Source organism: Elephas maximus, chromosome 12 (genome assembly GCF_024166365.1).
Source record: "Elephas maximus indicus isolate mEleMax1 chromosome 12, mEleMax1 primary haplotype, whole genome shotgun sequence".
In the NCBI taxonomy this organism is placed as follows: Eukaryota; Metazoa; Chordata; class Mammalia; order Proboscidea; family Elephantidae; genus Elephas; species Elephas maximus.
The window spans coordinates 109,902,168-109,924,086 of NC_064830.1; the positions used below are offsets into that span (position 1 = coordinate 109,902,168).

Consider the following 21,919-nt stretch of genomic DNA (forward strand, 5'->3'; position numbering starts at 1 on the left):
TGTATTCTGTAACACATGGGGTCTCCAAAGTCACAAGTCAAAAACAAAATCGACAAGAAAAACAAACATGATCGTAAGAATACATCTTAGAGAAATAAGATTTGTCACACAAATAGACATATGCACACCCATATTCATTGCGTTATTCACAATAGCAAAAAGATGGAAGCAATCTAAGTGCCCGTTGACAGATGAATGGATAATCAAACTATGGTGCATACAGAGAATTTAATACTACGCAACGATAAAGAACAATGATGAATCTGCAAAATATCTGGAGGGCATTATGCTGAGTGAAATAAGTCAATCACAAAAGGACAAATATTGTATGAGACCACTATTATAAAAACTTATGAAAAGGCTCACACACAAAAAGAAACAATCTTTGATGGTTACAAGGGAGGGAAGAGATGGGGAGGGAAAAACACTAAATAGACAATAGATAAGTGGTAGCTTTGGTCAAGGGTAAGACAGTACACAGACTGGGGAAGCAGCACAACTTGTCCGAGGCAAGCTCATGAAAGCTCCACAGACACATCCAAACTCCCTGAGGTACCGAGTTCCTGGGCTGAGGGCTGTGGGGACCATGGTATCTGGGAACATCTAGCTGAATTGGCTTAACATAGTTTATAAAGAAAATGTATATCCTACTTTGGTAAGGGGTCTTAAAAGCTTGTGAGCAGCCACCTAAGTTACTCCACTGGTCTCTGGAGCAAGAGAGAATGAAGAAAACCAAAGACACAAGGGAAAGATTAGTCCAAAGATTAGTCCACAAGTACCACAGCCTCTACCAGACTGAGTCCAGCACAACTGGATGGTGCCGAGCTACCACCACCGACTGCCCTGACAGGGATCACAATAGAGGGTACCAGACAGAGCTGGAGAAAAATGTAGAACAAAATTCTAGCTCACACACAGAAAAAAAAAAAAAGACCAGGCTTACTGGTCTGAGAAAGACTGGAGAAACCCTGAGAGTATGGCCCCAGACTCCCTTTTAACTTACCACTGAAGTCACTTCTGAGGTTTACCCTTCAAACAAAGATTAGACAGGCCCATAAAACAAAAGGAGACTAAATGGGCACTCCACCCAGAGGCAAGGAGGAGAAGGCAGTAGGGGACAGGAAAGGTGGTAATGGGGAACCCAAGGTTGAGAAGGGGAGAGTGTTGACATGTTGTGGGGGTGGCAACCAATGTCACAAAACAATATGTGTATTAATTGTTCAATGAGAAACTAATTTGCTCTGTAAATCTTCATCTAAAATACAATTTAAAAAAAAATGAGAAGACTCTAAAAAGTGGAGAGAAGACAGGCTAGGGACCTCTAGACTCAAGGAACAACATGGTGGTGAGTTCTCTGGGTTTTCTCTTTGCCTTATAGATCCCAGACTTGGAGCTGAAGAAGGAAGCAACAGGGAAATGACAACAGGCACAGACAAAAGAAGCCCTAACAAAAACCTGCTCTCTCTCCCCTCTAGTCCTGTTTTTCTGGGAATTTTTACCATGAATAAGTGTTGACTTTTGTCTAATGCTTTTCTGTCCAACACCCATTCCTGACAAAAACTCTCAATAAAATAGGAATAGAAGGGAAATTCCTCAACATAATAAAGGGCATACAAAACCGAGAACCAACATCATTCTCAGTGGAGAGAGGCTGGAAGTATTTCCCCTGAACCTAGAAAACAAAACCACAAAGAAAGCAGACAGAAGTTAGTATTAAGTATAAGAGCAGAAATAAATGAAAATAGAGAAAATCAATGAAACAAAGAGATGGTTCCTTGAAAAATATCAATAAAAGTGGCAAGACTGAAAAAGGGAAAAAACACAAATTACAATAGGAATTAACCAGGGAATCACTATAGACCCCACAGTTATCAAAAGGATAATAAGGGAATACTACAAATATCTGTACACAAATAATTTTGACTACTTAGACAAAATGGAACTATTTCTTGGAAAACACAAACTATCACAACTCATCCAGTATAATATAGATCATTTGAATAGCCCTGTAACTGTTAAGAAAACAGAATTTTAATTTTAAAACTAAAAAAAAAAAAAAAAGCCTTCAGGTCCAGATGTTTTGGAGGATTCCACCAAATGTTTAAAGAAGAATTGATATCAGTGCTACAGAATTTCTTCCAGAAAATAAAATAGGAGGGAACATTTCCCAAGTCACTTCATTTAGTATTTAACTGATATTAAAAAAAAAGACAAAAACAATATAAACAGAAAACTACAGACCAATATCTCTTATGAATATAGATGCAGAAATCCTTAGCAAATAAAATTCAGCAATATATAAAAAGAATTATATCAAAATAACCAAGTGGAGTTTATTCCAGGGATGCAAGGCAGAATGAATATTTGAAAATCAATCAATGTAATCCACCCTTTTGAAAGGTTAAAGAAGAAAAAAATCACATAATCATATCCCTTGATGCAGAAGAAAGCATGTGACAAGAGTCAACACTTATTCATGATAAAAACTCCCAGAAAAATAGGAATGGAAGGGAGCTTCCTAAACTTGACAAAGAATACCTTTAAAAAACCTACAATGAACATTATCAGAATAGAGAACCCAGAAATAGACTAAATGCTTCCCAACAAAGATTAGGTACAAAGCAAAGACGTCCACTCTCAACATTCTTATTCAAGTAGTCCTGGAAGTTCTAGCCAGTGTAATAAGGCAAGAAAATAAAATAAAAGGCACGAATACCAGAAAGGAAAAAATAAAACTGTTCTATTTGTAGATGCCATGATTGTCTATGTAGAAAATCTTAAGATATCTACAAAAAAGTTCTAAACTAACAAGTGAGTTTATCAACGTTGTAGGATACAACATAAAAATACAAAAAAATACAAAAAAAAAAAAAACCCCATTGCCCCCAAGTCAATTGACTCACAGCTACACTATAGGACAGAGCAGAGCTGCCACATAGGGTTTCCAAGGAGCAGCTGGTGTATTCCAACTGCCAACCTTTTGGTTAGCAGCTGAGTTCTTAACCACTATGCCACCAGGGCTCCAAAAATACAAAAGCCAATTGCATTTCTATAGACAAATAAATGAACACATTGATACAAAAAATAAAACTAAAATACCATTTACAATCTCTCAAAAGAAATGAGATACTTAGTTGTAAATCTAACAAAACATGTATAGAACATGTATGCTGGAGACTACACAATGCTGATGAAAGAAATCAAAGATCTAAATAAATGGAGAGCCATGCCATGTTCATGGATTGGCAGACTTGGCACAGTAAAGATGTCAATTCTCCCCAATTGGCCATGGCCATACAGGTTTAATGTAATTCGTCTCCAAATCCCAGGAAGAGTTTTTTAGATATAAACAAGATTATTCTAAATTTATATGGAAAAGCAAAAAATAGCTAAAACAATTTTTTAAAAGAAGCAAAAGTGAGAAGAATCAGTCTTCCTGACTTCAAGACTTACTATATAGCTACAGTAATCAAGACTGTGTGGGATTGATGGAGGAATAGACACATAGATCAATGGAACAGAATAGAGAACCCAGAAATAGACCCAAACAAACAGTCCCAACTTATTTTTGACAAAGATGCAAAAGCAATTCAATGGAATAAATACAGCCTTTACAAATGGTGCCACAGCAACTAGACATACACAGACAAAAAAAAGAAAAGGAACTTTGGCCTAAATCTCACACCTTTTATAAAAGTAAGACAAAATGGATTACAAACTTACATGTAAAATGCAAAATGTTTAAAAACAAATAGAAAACTCTTCAGATCTAGGGTTAGGCAGAGTTCTTAGACTTGACACCAAAAGTGAAATCCATTAAAAAAAAAGAAAAAAAGGTACATTAGACTTCATCGAAATTTAATACTTTTTCCTTGTGAAAGATCCTGTGAAGAGGATAAAAAGATAGAGTGGGAGAGAATATTTTCAAATCACATATCTGACAAAGGACTAATATCTAGGATATATAAAGAACTCTCAAAACTCAACAGTAAAAAAAAGCAGACAATCTAATTAGAATGTGGGTGTGGTGAAGTAAGTTCCTATATGTGACCTTTTGTCTTGGTTCTTAGGAAAAGCAGTTTGAGAGATTTCTCCCTAAGCCCTGAGGAGTTACCTTTGCCCTAGTTTTCTACCCCAGAGGGTTTGTGATTTTGTCCCAGTTGATTGACATTTCCTGGGTAAGCTGTAAACAGCTCAGTTTTGATACTTTCTGTCTGGTCCTGGGCTGCAACCTGCCCTATGATTGGTATGCTCCTTGCAGGGATTGGTTAATACACCTTGCAAATGAAGTGACTATGCATAGCCTACTATGCAAATGAAGTGTCTGTGGCCTACCAAGAGGGTATTGGTCAGTTTGTGGTGCCTGCTGCGAGGGGCCGTGCCTTGAAATTAACAAGGAGCTGTGTATATAAGCAGCCAACCCCAGACAGGTTTATTAGACAGAAAGAAGCTGGAAGAGGAGTAGCAGGTAGAAGCACAAGGAAGAAAGAAGAGAGAAGAAACAGAGACAGAAACAGGAGGCAAAGAACCTCCTAAAAGAGCTGTAACATGGGTCAAGAACTATAACACTGAAGATGGTGATAGAAGGGACCCAGCAGCACAGCTGGTGGTGACAGGCAGTAGGGCCAAGAGGAAACTGTCCTCAGGAGGACAAGAGAAGGCCTGCACAGCCAAGAGGAGCTGAGAGACTGTCCTGCACTGAAGAAGGGAAACTTTGCCCATGCTTCCTGATCTAGATTCTGAATTGTAGCCTGTTGATCCTGAGTTGTACCAAAACCAAAAACTCACTGCCATCAAGTCGATTCTGACTCAGCAATCCGATAGCACAGAGTAGAGCTGCTCCAGAGGGTTTCCAAGGCTGTAAATCTTTATGGAAGCAGGCTGCCACATCTTTCACCCACAAAGCAGCTGGTGGGTTCCAACTGCTGACCCTTTGGTTACCAGCCAAGTTCTCTAACCACTGTGCCACCAGAGCTCCCTAAGCTGCACCCTGGTCCTTAATAAACCACTTAACTGTAAGTACAGTTGGGAAGTTCTGTGAGCCATTGCAATGGATTATCAAACCCAGAAGAGAAGTAGAGTGCCGTGGAAGGGACGGCTGTCAGAACTGGCAAAAAGTTGCGAGAGCGGAGGTATGTCTGACCTCCACCTCACAGGGGCCAGCTTCGTGCTGGTGGCAATTCTCATTACCCCCGTGAAGTTAGACAGGGTTTCGCACTGCTATCACTACTCCCACCATTTTACAATGGGCAAAAGAGATGAAGATATATTTCATGGAAGAAGATACACAGATGGCAAATAAGCACATGCAAAGATGTTCAACATCATTAGCCATTGAGGAAACGCAAACCAAAACCCCAGTGAGAGACCACTACACACCTATCAGACTGGCAAAAACAGTGACAACCCCGAACGCTGGCGAGGGTGCAGAGAAGGTGGGCCGCCCACATGCTGCGGATGACCCAACGCTGGCGAGGGTGCAGAGAAGGTGGGCCGCCCACCTGCTGCCGATGACCCAACGCTGGCGAGGGTGCAGAGAAGGTGGGCCGCCCACATGATGCCGATGACCCAACGCTGGCGAGGGTGCAGAGAAGGTGGGCCGCCCACGTGATGCCGATGACCCAACGCTGGCGAGGGTGCAGAGAAGGTGGGCTGCCCACATGATGCCGATGACCCAACGCTGGCGAGGGTGCAGAGAAGGTGGGCCGCCCACGTGATGCCGGTGAGAACGTAAGATGGCAGCACCGCTCCGGGAAACAGTTCGGCATATTCTTAAAAATTAAACACACAGTTACATACAACCCAGCGATTGCACTCCCGGGCATTTATCCTACAGAAATGAAAACCTATTTTCACACAAAAACCGATCTACAAATGTTTATAGCAGTTTTATTTGTAATATTCCCAAACTGGGAAAACCCCGATGTCCTTCAGCTTGTGAATTTGTATATTTGTATCACAGAGTACTACTCAGAGAATCTTGCTGAGTGAACAAAGCCAGTCCCAAAAGTTTACATGCTACATGACTCCATTCATATAACATTTAAATGACAGAAGTACAGAAATGGAAAACAGATCAGTGGTTGCCACAGGTAAGGAAGGGTTGGGATTGGAGAAAATGGGGTGTGGCTATAAAAAGGCAACGTGTCAGAACGTCTAGAAAGAAGATTAATAAGAAACGAGAGGACTCGAACAACACTATAAATCAGTTAGAGCTAACAAACATATATAAAACACTCGGCCCAACAACAGAACGGTACACAGTCTTCTCTCACGCACATGGGCCATTCTCCAGGATTCATATGCTGGGGCCACTGTGCCTGGAGACTCCGAGCCTCACCATCTTCCCACACCCCACAGCACTCTCCACCCAAAGACACCTGCAGCCCACCCGCTCCGGCACGTGCACACACAGACACACACTGCAGGCCCCGGGCTTTTGAAACAGCTTTATTGATACATAATTCACATACCATCCGGTTTACCAATTTAAACTGTACTGTTCATTGGTTTTTCAGATATTCACAGAGTTGTGCAACCATCATGCAATCAGTCTTAGAACATTTTCATCACCCCAGAAAGAAACACCATGCCCATTAGCAGTCACTCCCCATCTCCCCCTACCCCCAGCCCCGGCAACCACTGGTCTACTTTTTGACCATGGATTTGCCTATTCTCACATTTCACATAAATGTAATTATATGGTATTTGTCCTTTTATGTCTGACTTATTTCACTCAGCATACTATTTTCAAGGGCCACCTGTATCACAGTATATATCAGTACTTCATTCCTTTTCATGGCTGAGTAATATTCCATTGTATGGATAAACCACATTTTATTTCTCCAACCATCAGTTGATAGACATTTTGGTTGTTTGCACGTTTTGGCTGTTATGAACAGTGCTGCTATGAATGCTGACGTACATGTTTCTGTGTGAACAGGTTTTCATTTCTCCTGGGTAAATACCTGCGAGTGGAATTGCTGGGTCATGTGGTAACTACGTTTAACACTCTGAGGAACAGTTGCACCGGTTTACATTCCTACCACCAACGTCTGAGGGTTCCAGTCTCTCCACATCTTCACCAGCACATCTGATTCTCATTTTTCTGATAACAGCCATCCTAGTGGATGTGAAGCCCTGGTGGCACAGTGGTTAAGCGCTCAGATGCAAACTGAAAGGTCACTGGTCAAACCCACCAGCCGCTCCATGGCAGAAAGATGTGGCAGTCGGCTCCCATGAAGATTAAAAAAAACCCTATGGGGCAGTTCTACTCTGTCCGATAGGGTCACCATGAATCAAAATCAACTGGATGGCAATGGGTTTTTGGTTTAGTGGGTGTGAAGTGGTATCTCATTGCGGTTTTGATTTTCCTTTTCCTAATGACAAATGGGAAACCCTGGTGGTGTAGTGGTTAAAGAGTTAGGCTGCTAACCAAAAGGTCAGCAGTTCAAATACACCAGATGCTCCTTGGAAACCCTTTGAGGCAGTTCAACTCTGTCCTATAGGGTCACTATGAGTCAGAATCAACTTGATGGCAATGGGTCTTTTTTTAATGACTAATGACATGTTATGAATTGAATTGTGTCTCCCCAAAATATGAGTTGTAAATCCTGACCTTTATGCCTGTGGTTATAATCCCATTTAGTTGTCTTTGTTATGTTAATGAGTCAGGATTAGGGTAGAGTGTGTCTTAAATCAACCTATTTTGAGATATAAAAGAGATTAAATAAGCAAGTGAAAGAAGCAGAGATGGGGGAAGAGAGGTGCCAAGCCACAGAAGATTGCCCAGGAGCAGAAACTCAAAAGAGACAAGGACTTCCCTCCAGAGTGACAGAGAGAAAAGCCTTCCCCCAGAGCCAGTGCTCTGAATTCTAGCCTCCTAAATTGAGAAAAATGTCTTTGTTAAAGCCACCCACTTGTGGTATTTCTGTTATAGCAGCACTAGACAACTAAGACAACGTTGAACTTATTTTCCTGTGTTTATTGGCCATTGCTATGGAAGAAATACCTTTGCAGATCTTTCGCCCATTTTTAAATTAGGTTATTTGTCTTTTTAGGGATCCCTGGGTGCCACAAATGTTAAGCACTCTACTACTAATCAAAAGGTTGGCAGTTCAAACCCATCCAGAAGAGCCTTGCAAGACAGAACTGGCAATCTACTTCAGAAAAGTCACAGCCTTGAAAACCCTATGGAGCAGTTCTACTTCTGCACACACCAGGGTGGCCATGAGTTGGAACTGATTTGATGGGCAACTAACAACAAATTTGACTTTTTACTATTGTCAGGACCATGGTGGATATTGAGCTAAAGGCCAATTGGAGCTGTCTGCGCTAAGCCAAGGTCTTATTAGCAAGTCCCTGAAGTTTGGCCCCTGCTTGCCTCATCTGTACAGCCCTGCTCAGGAAGTCCACCACACTCAAGCTCCAGAACAAGCCAGCTCTTCCTGCTCACACCCCGTAACTCTAGCAACCCAAAACACCCACTCCTCACACGTGAGGAAACTGGGGGTGGAGGCTGGGTTCAAGCCCAGGTCTGTTTGTCTGTGGTGTGATGGGTTGCTTTGTATGGCCTTTCATACCATGGTCTTGTTAACTCTATAGAACCCTAATGAGGGGACTGGTCAGTTCTGCCATCCATCTAGGCTTAAAATGAGCCATCCCAGATGTGGGAGGAGAGGATCTCACCACCACCAAGAAGGAAGAGCCAGGAGTGAAGCGTGTACTTTGGACCCAGGATCCCTGCTATGAGAAGCTCCTGGAATGAGGAGACTGCGACAGAGCTGTAACACTGAAGATGGAGAGAAGTGGTGGCAGAGAAACGGTGGCAGAGGAGACCAGCAGGAGACGATGTGGTGGGCTTCGGGGTCCATGGATCAAGAAAGCTGAGTGCTTCAGGCAGGAGGCTTACTGGCAGACTAGGGTGCCTCTGGGCACTTGGTGAAGCTAGGTCTGCTGACCCATGGAGCTATACCTGAGCACCTTCCAGCCCAGGATTACTGGTGGAATAGGGTGTCTCGGAGCACTTATTGGCAGACCTAAAAGAGCTTTCTTTGTGACACCTGTCTGAGCAGGGCAGAGGCCGAGGGGCCAGAGAGAGTTGTGCCTGCGGGCACAGCTGGCAAGAGGTTGTCCTGCTGGAAGAACTGTATTCTCAGTGTTCCTGAACCTGAATTTTACCTGGTTACTTCCCTAATAAACCCCATAGCTGTGAGTACGGTCTGTGAGTTCTGTGTGGCCATTGCAAAGGATTATCGAACTCAGCAGAGGAGTAGAGAGTGCCGTGGGAGGGACGGTTGGTGTCAGAATTGGTAAAGATGGCGGAGAGAGGAGGCATGTCTGATCTCCACCTCACAGCACTCAGCCTAGGGCTGTTGGTCTTGATTCACCTTCCCCCTTGTAAAGCTAGAGGAGCTAAGATACCACACCTGGGCCATTTTCACACTGTCCAACTAAATCCCCCACTCTTTCTCCACATGATTTCTAAGCCCTGCCCTTGTTTTCTGGTTTACAATCTCACCACACGCTGAGATGAGTCACGTAGCCATCACTGTACTCGGTTCACAGTGGAGGACACTGCAGCTAAGAGAGGTGACTTTCCCTGGCCTTGTAGCTAGCAAGAACTCACAGCACCCAAACCAGGCACAACCGGCGGTCCCGTGCGGCCCCTTCTCTGACCTCAGCCCCCAGCCCCAAGTCTAGCCACTCTTCGGGGGGATGCTGCCTCTTTCCTGGCCCAAAGCCACCCCCCCTGGGCAGGTAACTAGCAGCCGACAGCCTCTGGGGCACCCCCCACCCAGCACTAGCTGGGCCCTCTGGCCGGGCACTCCCAAACTTGCCCTGCCTAGCCCCAACGGGCCCAGCCCAAAACCTTTGCTCCCGAAAGAAGGAGGGTCTTGGTTTCCATGGCCTCTGACCCTGTGTACCTTACCCTTCTATCATCCCAGAGCTTGGACTCTTACGGAAGAGGAAGCAGGCTACACGTCTGCAATTTGACAGGTATGAAGCAAACCAGGAAAGCCTCTAGGCCCAGCTCAGTGAGATCTCACATCTCATTTGGAAGAGCCCTGGGTTCCTACCTACTACAGAGCCCCCTGATCCCAGTAACCCAGTAGTATCTCATCATCAGCCATTTATTCCAGTGGGAAGGCCTGGGCAGGTAGGTAGAGCTGTGGGAGTATGAGAAAAGGATGCCTTTTCTCCATTCAAGTCACTAAATCAAACACTTCTTGAGCACCCAGCACCCAGTAGACAATGCAGACATGGCAGTGAACAAAACCAGCAAAATCCTTGCCCTCATGGAGCCAGCATTCCAGAGCAGGGAGAGTAAAAATAAAAAAATAAGGAAAACCGAGAGTATGTCAGATGGTGATAAACGTTAAAAGGCATTGTGGGGGCAGGGGCTGAGATTTTAAACAGGCTGGAGAAGGAAGCTCTCGCTGAGAGAATTACCTGGAGGGGCAGGAGTAGGCCACCCGGGTGCCTGGAGAGGGGGCCTTCTATGCAGAGGGAACAGCAACCTCAGCGCCCCAGGTAGGAGTGTAGCACACTGGAGGTGCAGCCAGGAGGCCCCAGCACTGGAGTGAGGGGAAGCCAGCAGATGAGAGCAGAGAGACAAGATGCGTGGGGTGAGCAGACCAGGCAGAGCCTCCAGGGCCTCTGTGAGGACTGGGGCTTCCACTTCGGAGGGCTCTGCAAGGGGTGAGGGCAGCCCAGGTATTGAAGGCAATGTTCGAACTTCCCACCTTTGCCTGGATCAAACCTCTTTCAGCACCCCTTCATTAAGGTGGACCCTGGCACTGACTAGGGCTGAGAGAGAGGGATGACACGGGTTCTGTGAGGGGAGGGTCTGGGTGGGAAGAAGGCCTGGGAGTGGAGCGCGGCTCAGCTAAAGGGATCGGGCTCACTACAAAGGATAAAGGCTGAGGGAGCGGAGCTGGAGCGGGCTGGAGGATTCGAGCTGTACCCTGGGCGCAGGGCCATCTCTGGGCGCCTTTGCAGGCAGCCCTTGACTTGGGGAGTCCAGAACCTCCAGGGCCGGACAACCCCGCGGGCCTGTATCAGGCCGCCCATGAGTGGTAGCTGGTGCTGCCTGCGAGGCCCGAGGGACCGAGGAGCAGGTGCGCTGTTCCCGGGCCGCCGACGACTTCGGAAAACAGCACCAAAAAAAAAAATAAATAAATAAAGCCAAACCCACTGCCGTCGAGTCGATTCCGATTCATAGCACAGAAGAAATAGCACAGCCCTGCCCAAATGAGGGCCCTTCCAGTCCCGCGTCCTTGCCACCCTGCCCGCGCCAACGGCGCCCCAAAATGGGGTAGGGTCAAACAAGCTGTGGTTTACACTCCGAATCCTCCAAGCACCCCGTCCTCCGGCGTCCCCGGAGAATTCGCTCCTGAGCAGGGGGGACTAGGGCGGGGGGAAGGAGGGCGCAGGGGCACAGGCCCCGCCCACGTAGCACCCCAGGACCCCTGCGCCCTGAGCCACTCGGGGCCAAGTCCTTCCTTCCCGGCCCTGCGGGAAGGCGAGGGGGGTGGGAGCCACGTCACTGTCCCCGGCCAGGGAGCGCACGGCTCCGCCCCTCCCGCCCCCGCCGAGCGCGGAGCGCGGAGTTAAGACGCACGGGCCCCATCTCCGGGCCAGCCCAGTCGCCGCCGCCCGCCCACAAAGCCACAGACAGGTGCTGGCGCGCCGGCCGCGCCAGCCTGCAGAGCGAGCCGTTAGCGCGCGCCGTCCGTGCGTCCGTCTGACCCTCCGTCCGTTGGCACGCCGCAGCTCCGGTCCCGGTCCCGCGGCCTCCGCCCCCCGTTGTTCGGCACCCGGAGCAGCCCGGCGGACCCAGCTTTGACGCGGCAGCCATGTCCATGGGCCTGGAGATCGCCGGCACCTCGCTGGGCGTGCTGGGCTGGCTTTGCACCATCTTGTGCTGCGCGCTGCCCATGTGGCGCGTGACGGCCTTCATCGGCAGCAGCATCATCACGGCGCAGATCACCTGGGAGGGCCTGTGGATGAACTGCGTGGTGCAGAGCACCGGCCAGATGCAGTGCAAGGTGTACGACTCGCTGCTGGCGCTGCCGCAGGACCTGCAGGCGGCCCGCGCGCTCATCGTGGTCTCCATCCTGCTGGCCGCCTTCGCGCTCCTCGTTGCGCTCGTGGGCGCCCAGTGCACCAACTGCGTGCAGGACGAAACGGCCAAGGCCAAGATCACCATCGTGGGGGGCGTGCTCTTCCTGCTGTCAGCCGTGCTCACCCTCGTGCCAGTGTCCTGGTCCGCGAACACCATCATCCGGGACTTCTACAACGCCCTTGTGCCCGACGCTCAGAAGCGCGAGTTGGGCGCTGCCCTGTACGTGGGCTGGGCGGCCTCGGCGCTCCAGCTGCTGGGGGGCGCGCTGCTCTGCTGCTCCTGCCCGCCGCGCGAGAAGAAGTACGCGCCCCCCAAGATTCTCTACTCCGCGCCGCGCTCCACCGGGCCCGGCACTACGACCGGCACCGGCTACGACCGCAGGGACTACGTCTGAGGGGAGGCGCCAGGAGACCCTCTCCCACCAGCTGGAGCGCCCACTCCGTCCGGGGTCAGCCTTGCTTCGGAGACGAGCCCACTCCTAGATGCCAGGCAGCCCCTCTAGACCCAGAGGGCCCAGCCCGGCGCCCCCTTCCCCAGCCGCCACCCCTCCGAGGCCGGAGGAGCAGGACTGCGGGACTCAGGGACCAACCCGCAGGGACATTGAAACCTCGCCCCTCTGGAGCTAGAGGCTGGCGTGGCCGCCGCTACTTGCCCACGGCCCCATAAATTTTTTATTTTTTTTTTTTCCAAAGCCAGGCCACAGCCCGAAAGCCGGCGATCGGCAGCCTTGAAACTGGCTACTTGATATTTTTCAATAAAAGCGTTTCCTTTTGCAGTTGCCGGCGCCTCCTTGTCCGAGCACCGACAGGCCTCCACCTTACTGCAGAGCGCCCCTCCGTAACTCCCTGGGCCACATACCGCTCTCCTGCTTGGCGAGGGCCAGGGGTTCAGTACCCGGGAAGGTGGGCATGTAAACTGAGCTAGGTGGCGCCTCTTAGCTATTCACTGAGGACTCGGGGCCTCATGGTCAAGGCCCGATGTAGAAAGACAGACGGAGAGCACTTCCAGCCCTGTGGCAGAGGGTGGTGGGGGAGGCGGTGTCAGAGACCCACTTCTAAGGAGGTGCCATTTGGGTTTGCGACTGGAGCACTGAGCAGCCGATGGATCCTCCAGAGCGCAGCTGCACACCCGAGAGTACATTTGATAATGTGATTTCATATTTGGAAAAAGAAAACAAAAAGACCCATTGTTTCTGTAAAACACACCACCAAAACCCAAGTTGAGCAGAATCTTCTTGCAAGAGGTAGAAGGGAACCTCATGGGAGGGAAAGAGGGGACTCAAATGGGGTGTGGCACCCAATGCTGGAGGTAAACAATGTGTTGGAGAAGGTGCTCCAAGGATGGGTGGTGAGAAGAGGGGCCTGTGTGCTGCCATGCTCAGGGAGTGAGAGATTCCCCAGGGCTGGATGGCAAAGGGAGAGAGGAAGTGGCCATGAGGCCCGGGGCTCAGTGGAGGCCAAGTCCTGTAGAGTCTTGTGTGCACAGTGCCGGGCTTTGGACCTCAGTCTGTGACGGAAGTCATGGAAAGGAAGTACCTGTTCAGATTTAGGCTCTAAAATAACCTTTCCTGGAGTGGGGTGGGGGGGGGGCAAGGGGGAGGTGGAAGCAGGGAGACCATCTAAGAGGCTATGCCGCCATGGTGGTAAGGCAGGAACAGTGGGGCTGGGGGCAGGGCCTGATGGTAAGGAAGCAAGATGAACAGGGTTTGAGAGTCAGTTGGATGTGTGGGGTGAGAGAGAAGACTCGGGAGTAACCCCAAGTTTTCTGCCTTAGGCCACTGACAGGATAGTGGCACCCTTTACCAAATTAGGGGGCATGGGGGACTAGGTTGATAAGAAGATGAAGGGTTCCATGTTGAATGTATAGAGCTTGACAAGCCTTTGAGACATCCAGGTAGAGACGTCCAGGAAGTAGGAGGACAAATACATAGATCTGAAACTCAGGAGTAATAAACTTGGGAGTTGTTAGCATATAGATGACAACCGAAACCAGGGGAGTGGATGAGGTCACTAGAAACCAAAAGAAAAAAAGGTTTCAAGAAGGTGGGTGTTGGCAGTGGTGTTCAAGGCTGTGGAAGAGGTCAAGCAAGAAGAGGCCTGAGGAGTGGCAGTGACATTAAGAACATCAAGCTGGTCACTGGTGGCCTTAGCGAGAGGCCTGGGGCCAAAGCAGTACACCAGGAAGCCAGTGGGAGGTGAGGTGAGATCTAACAATGGGCCACAAAGACCATGCGTCCAAGACTTTGCTTAAAAAGGGAATTGTGGGCCAAGGCTGGCAACTTGAGGGGGAGCTAGGGTCACAGGAGAGGTCTTTGAGGGTTGGCAAGACTTGAAATTATTTCTAAATTACTGTCTTTTTGCCTACAGTATCTGCCCCCCCAAGCTAAATCGAAAGGTCCCTGTGGCAGCCAGATGTCTTGGTAGGATACCACGTAGACCCTCCGCTTAGCTCCAGAAAGATTCTCCTTCTAGGTACAGAACACTGGCATGGAGTCACCCCTTATGACCCAAGAAAGAGGAAGTAGGTTGCTATTAATAGTAAGTGTACCCTAGCTTTAGATCATTTTCTCTAAAATTCCAGGAAAAGACCTGATTTTGAGATTACAGTCCCTCAGCCTAAGGGTTTCTTCTGCTAGGAAACAGGGAGGGAGATGCAAAATTAAATATGCAGTCAAGGGGAATGACCATAGAGATGGATCCTACAGAGCAGGAGAAAAGGGGGTGTGGGCTCAGAAGGGGCTCAGTGAGGGGGAGGGGACTCAGTGATGAGGAGGGGACTCTGGGCGGGACAGGGGACTGGGGGGGCTCAATGAGGAGGAGTGGCTCAGCAAGAGGGAGAAGGGGTCAGTGAAGGAGTGAGGGTCCCCTGAGGGGGTGGGGGGAAGAGGAAGTGAGCGGTATGAGGGAGGAGGAGTGGTATGAGGGAGGAGGAGCGGGCTCTGTGAAGGGAAGGGAGTTCAGTGAGGGAGGGGTCAGAGAAGGGCTAGGAGGGCATAGAGACAAGGAAGACTCAGTGAGGGGAAGGGAACTGAGAGGAAAAATGCTCTCTACCTGTCTGGGATAGGATGGGTAGGAGCAGAGGGCCATGGGGTTGCAACTGCCTCGTCCTCAGCAGTCTCTGGTGCAGGAGAGCCTGGGAGACAGGTTGGGCCAAGCCAGAACTGATGGGCACAGTGTGGCCCCTTTGTCCCAGAAAGCCCTGGAGGCAGGAGCAGGGTTACTCATTTACCATCAGCCTGGACACCATCCCTCCAGCTACACTCAGCCCGGGGCCAACCTGTGCATTCTAGCCCACCCCCTAGCACTCCCAAGCCAGAGGGATGCCACAGAGAAGGGAGACAGACCCACTCCTGGGGAGGCAGGGCTCTGGGGCTACAGCCCCTCCCCTGCTCCTGGGCTCTCTCCAAGCCTGGATGCCCCTGGGTCCTCTGGGAGGTGGTGATCTATCCTACACCTTCCTGTCACCCCTGCCCACCACATACACATCCATGCCTGGCTGCAGGGTCTGTCCTAACTGAACCCCTTTTTATCCCTTCTGGAGTCTAGGGCCGAGCAGAGGAGGCAGAGGCCAAAGCATATAACCCACAAGCTGAGGGGTCCAGGGAAGGGTCCCTAGGAGGTCTTCCCATAGCTGGGGAGGAAAAAGCATTGGGGTCTGGCTGGGAGTAGGAAACCCAGTTTCTAGACACTCCTCAGCTACTCCTTTCCTGTGTGAATGAGCAATTCCTTTCTCCCTGGGGACCCCAGTTTCCCCATCATTTCAGGAAGGAAGCTGGACCAGACGATCCACGGGGGCCCCTCTAACTTGTCTTTTCCATCCTCATTTTTATCCCTATCACCCACATACAGAGGAAAAGTAGCCAAACCAAAGTGACTAGGTGAGCAAGGCAGTTGGCTCCTCTGAGCCTCCGTCTCCTCACCTACAAAACGGCATGACAATATCAACCTGTACTTCACTCCTCTGCCTCCCACACAGCCTGTTCTCACCCCACCATAGCACACACTACACCATAAGGTGGTTTTGCTTCCTGTCACGAAGAAGGTCATCTCCCGAGGTCACGGCCCCTCCTAAGCTTCTCTGTCTGCAGCACCCACCACAGGCCAGCGCAGGGAGGAGAGTCTGAAGGCGTATGCCTCTGTGCATGAGAAGCATCTGGCACTGTAGGCACACAGCAGGAGTGCAATCAAATGAGTTTGTATCATTAATATTTTGGTATATTCAGCCTAGGCAGGAGCCTGGGAACATGACGGAGTTGGCAGAGGTCCTGAGAAAGTTCCCGAATTTCTTCAAAATCCACAGCACTGGAGCCCCCTGCCAGGCCCTGGAGCTCTGTCTCACCCCACCTCCCACTGGTGTGACACAGGCTTCCCTGGTCTTGCCACACCTGTTCCAGCTCTTCCTTCTGCCAGAGACCAAAAGCCAAGCTGCTTTATCAAACAAACGCCGCATTTATTGTGCTTCCCTCAAGGTCTATGGCTGGCCTGGGAGAACAGACAGTACCTTCCTTCTCCCTCCCCTACCAGGGCTCCATTAAAGGTCATTCATGCCAAGAGGAGCGTCTTCTGCAGAGCACGTTAACAGAGTGACAGCGCTGGCTTCTGGTGCTCACTGGGACCCTTGGGCAAGCCCCTTGCTACCTCTAACCCTGATCTGTAAAAGACGGGACACTCTCCCACTGTATTTGATCCCCACATGAATCCCTCAAGGTCGGCACCACACAAGGAAGCAACCAGGGCTGACATGGGTGATGAGATGGGCTTCAGGCCCTGCTGCCCCCTGCAAATAACCAGGCTCCAATGCTTTTTTTTTAATGCCTAGCTAGGGTGCCTGGGTGGCACAAATGATTTAACATTGACTACTAACCAAAAGGTTGGCGGTTCGAATCTACTCAGAGGCTTCTCAGAAGAAAGGCCCGGTGATCTGTGGAGAGCAGTTCTACTCTGCAACACATGGGCTCACCATGAATTGGAATCACCTGGATGGCAACTGGATTTTTTTGGTTTAATGCCTAGCTAGCAGAGTGCCCAGCCCAGAGCTGACACTTGGGACAGAAGATTCGCGCATGAGGTAAGACTTGGAGAAGAAGCAGATGGGCCTTATGTGCAATCGAGAAACATCAGGTTGGTCCTAAAAGAGTTCGAAGGTCACAAAGGGCTATCACAGTCTGGGAAAGCTTCGTGGAGAGGTCCCTGAACCCAGTCCTGAAAATAAGTAGGTGTGGGGTAAAGAATTTAACTTCGCCAAAAGAATTTGGTCTTTGTCCTTAGCTCCTGAGAGATAACCTCTAAAACCTTGGAATTTATCTAAATTTTATCAGGTTATGCTAATGAGGTGACTCAGGTGGGGACTGGCCATGCCAGAAAGACCTATCTCAGGGGAGGGGGACTGATTTAATCAGTCACGCCTATGTAAGGAGACCCCAATAAAGGCTCTGGACATGGAAGCTCCATGGGTTTCCTGGTTGGTAATAGACATTGATCACTTTTTTGTGACATGGAAGCTCCATATTGGCAACACTGCCAGACCTGGCTCTAGCGTCTCTTCATTTGTATCCTTTTTGCCGTATTAAACTGTAATCATGAGTACAGCATATATATCAAGCTTTCCTGATTTCTGTCAGCTCCAGCAAACTCAAGGGACTAGTGGGAGCCAGGAGGTAAGAAGTAGGGTATGGGGGAACTTGGGGACCCTGAGATGTATGGCATCTTGAAGGGGATAGAGGAAACTCTCGAATTCGTAGCAAGCAGGTCAGAAGTGAGGAGGTTATGGGGATCCCCAAGTAAGTATGCAGCTGGAATCTGAAGTTCTGGGCAGAATTGGCAGTCTGGAGGACCATGCCCTTCAGCCTGTGAGATCTGCCCCAGCTCTGGTGATCAGGTCCAGAGGAAGAAGCACTGCATGTAAGAAGTGGAACAGAACTGGATGGATATTGGGATTTTGCATTGATTTGATCCTTACAGTAGATTTCAGATGAGCAGAGCTAAGAGGGGAAGGCTTTCCAGGCAGGAGTCACTGAATGGCCAAAGGCCAGGATGTAGGCAAAAATTATATACATAGGTGTAACTAGGAGGCCAACCTGGTTGAAGCAGAAAATTCCTATCCAGGAACCATAAGAAAGAAGGTTGAAAAAAGTACGTAGCAATGGGGAGTTACAATTCAGACCACATTGCTCAGCCTGGTATTCCAGGCCTTTCACCATACCCTTCCCAGACCCAACACTCAAGCCACCTAGAGCTGTTCCCCTAAACATACCCTGTGGTTCCAGCCTCCACACCTTTTACCATCCCTATTCTTTCCACCTTCCTTCTGCCCAAATCCTGACCATCACTGGGTGATTGATACTTCATCGGGAATCCAGATGGATTAAAGGTATAACATAAAAATCAAAACCATGAAAGAGCTAGAAGTAAATGTAGGAAAATATCTTTATAATACTGAAGTGAGAAAAGCCTTCCAGAACATGACACAAAACCCAGAAGGAATAAAATATTTTCAGATTCGACTGTATGCAAATATAAAATATTGGCATAGAAAAATAAACAAAATTTAAAGACAAGCAATAAACAGTAAGAAAATATTTGCATCACATGTAACAGACATAGGGTTATATACCTGATATAAAAAGAATCCCTCCAAATCAATAAGAGAGAAAGTACAGATCCAAGAGAAAAATAGGCAAAGGAGAAGTAATTATAAAAAGACCTGCTAATTAACATGTAGAAAGATGCATAAGTTCTTTATTAAATGAGACTTCTCATGTTGACGTTAGTTGTGTTGAACTGCTCCAACTCACGGTGACCTTACGTATAACAGAACGTCGCCGTGTCCTGCGCCATCTTCATGACCGTTGCTATATTTGAATCCATTGTTTCGGCCTCTGTGTCAATCCGTCATAATGGGGGCCTGCCTCCTCGCCTTCATCCTCTACTTTACCAACCACGATTGGTCTAGTGATTGGTCTTTCCTGATGACAAGTCCAAAGTAAGGAGCATTCTGGTTGATTTCTTATAAAATCAATTTGTTCTTTTGGCAGTCCACAGTATATTCATTGTTCTTCACCAACACAGTTCTAACACATCAATTCTTTTGTCTTCTTTTTTCATTGTCCAGCTTTCATATGCATGAGATTTCTCCAATTTCTCTAAATTAAACAAGACTTTGTATTTCTTTCAGGTTGACACAGTGTAAAGACCAGTTGTATCATCAAAAGCCTGGTGAGAAGCTGACAGCATGCTGGGATTTTGAAGGGACTTTATTGAAGGGACAATGTACAGAAAGGTGTAGGGACAGGTAAGGAATTTGGTAAAAAATGTTGAGGAATCAAGGAACTAAAAATAGGAGCTATTACCACCCCTAAGCCTGAAAAAATAAGGGGAGGAGACCAAGCTCCAGGAGCCAGGTTGAGAGACAGAGCCATGGAAAAAGGGTTACTTGAAAGTAACCCTAATAAGACGGACAGAACCTTAGCTGGAGCTGTGGCACACCAGGGAGGGAACAGGAGAAACAAAGAGCCCAACTCCTTCTCATCCTCACGGGCCAGAAGACACGAAAGTTGCAGTCTATAAAGGTCAGCCTCCCAGAGCCACAGAGGATTTGGGGACAACAACCAGCATTCTGGTAATATTCAATACTGATGAAAGTATGAGAGAAATTAATAACAATTATTGAGTGAATAGTGGTACTATTATTATCATTCCCATTGGAAGGCAATTTGTTTCTAGAAAAAAAATAAAGTCCCTTAGAGATATAAAATACTCTTAGACCCGGTAATCCCAATTTTAGGTAACAAACTATGTCAGAAATACTCAAACAGCATACAAGGATTGTCGCTGGTGTTAGGTGCTGTTGAGTCTGTCCCAAATCATAGCACCCTATGTACAACAGAAGGAAACATTGCCTGATACTGCAACATCCTCACAATAGTTGCTATGTTTGAGCCCCTTGTTGCTGCCATAGGATATTAATTTTCTGTAGCAATAGACAACTGCAACACACAGACCCTACACCCTAGACCCAGCCCTGGGGTAAATCCTGATTAGACTGAGCCGTGGTCTCTTTCCCTTGATAGTCATGGTGTAGGGTGGACATGTGACTGTTTCAGTCAAGGAGACATGAGGGGAGGTTTGTTGGGGGGCTGCAGGGATGGGCTTCCACACTAAGAAAGAGGCCATCTTTGTCTTCCCTGGATTTTATCATACCTGGTGGTGACACCTTGAACACTGTTGCCAACATGAACCCCAAAGGAATAAGCTTGAGGATTAAGCCAACGATGAGGGCATCAACTTGGAGAGAAGGTACCCAGACCCCTGAAAACCTTCGTCCAGTAACTGTCCCCTCCTTGGGACCCACTCACCCCTTCCTCTAGACCTCTGGTTGTGGGAGACAGGATTTTCTTATTGCTTAAGCCAGTTCGACTCGGGGTTTTCAGCCAAAAGTGTCCTAACCAGTACAATTCTGCTGCCATAAAAAAGAACAAAGTGCAATATCTCCTGTGAAGTAGTGTGGGGGAAAAAAAATCAACCTGAATCTGATCAATTTTCTAGATCCACTATCAATACACAGGATGTGCAAAGGAAACATATTAAACAAAGGAATGCAATCAGCAAAATTCGGAATGTGGAGAACTCAGTGGGACAAACAACTGGGCTCTTCAACAAAATGATTTTTCAAGGAAAAAAAGAGATGTAAGGAGAACCTATAGGTTAAGAAACTTAAAAGACATATCAGCCGACCACAATTGTGGACCTTAATTGTACCCTAATTCAAACCATTAAAATAAAGTTTATGAGTAGCAAAAAGATGGAAGCAACCAAGGTGCCCACCAAACAGATGAATGGATAAATAAATCATGGTATATTCACATAATGGAATACTACGCATTGATAAAGAACAGTGATGAATCCGTGAAACATTTTATAACATGGAGGAATCTAGAAGGCATTATGCTGAGTGAAATGAGTCAGTCACAAAAGGACAAATATTGTATGAGACCACTCTTATAAGAACTCAAAAAATAGTTTAAACAGAGAAGAAAATATTCTTTGATGGTTATGAGAGTGGGAGGGAGGGAGGAAGAGGGGTATTCACTAATTAGATAGTAGATAAGAACTCTTTTAGGTGAAGGGAAAGAAAACACACAATACAGGAGAGATCAGCACAACTGGACTAAACCAAAAGCAAAGAAGTTTCCTGAATAAACTGAACGCTTCGAAGGCCAGCGTAGCAGGGGCAGGAGTTTGGGGACCATGGTTTCAGGGGACATCTAAGTCAATTGGCATAATAAAATCTATTAAGAAAACTTTCTGCATCCCACTTTGAAGAGTGGCGTCTGGGGTCTTAAACGCTAGCAAGCAGCCATCTAAGATGCATCAACTGGTCTCAACCCACCTGGAGCAAAGGAGAATGAAGAACACCAAGGACACAAGGTGATTATGAGCCCAAGAGAGAGAAAGGGCCACATAAACCAGAGACTATATCAGTCTGAGACCAGAAGAACTAGATGGTGCCCGGCTACAACACAACAGACAGGGAATACAACAGAGAACCCCTGAGGGAGCAGGAGAGCAGTGGGATGCAGACCTCAAATTCTCATAAAAAGCCCAGACTTAATGGTCTGACTGAGACTAGAAGGACCCCGGAGGTCATAGTCCTCAGACCTTTTGTTAGCCCAAGACAGGAACCATTCCCAAAGCCAACTCTTCAGACAGGGATTGGACTGGACTATGGGATAGAAAATGATACTGGTGAAGAGCGAGCTTCTTGAATCAAGTAGACACATGAGCCTCTGTGGGC

At 47.9% G+C, this 21,919-nt stretch overlaps 1 protein-coding gene across 1 annotated transcript; it reads left to right on the forward strand.

The window, feature by feature from the left end:
* The first annotated feature begins 11,630 nt into the window (after positions 1 to 11,630).
* CLDN3 (claudin 3) lies at positions 11,631 to 13,526 on the forward strand. Its single transcript, XM_049903274.1, has one exon. The coding sequence runs from the start codon at positions 11,859 to 11,861 to the stop codon at positions 12,519 to 12,521; it is 663 nt and encodes a 220-aa protein (XP_049759231.1). The 5' UTR covers positions 11,631 to 11,858; the 3' UTR covers positions 12,522 to 13,526.
* Positions 13,527 to 21,919: the final 8,393 nt, after the last annotated feature.

Coding starts and splice junctions, on each gene's coding strand:
- CLDN3 (XM_049903274.1), top strand. CDS start 11,859: ATGTCCATGGGCCTGGAGATCGCCGGCACCTCGCTGGGCGTGCTGGGC.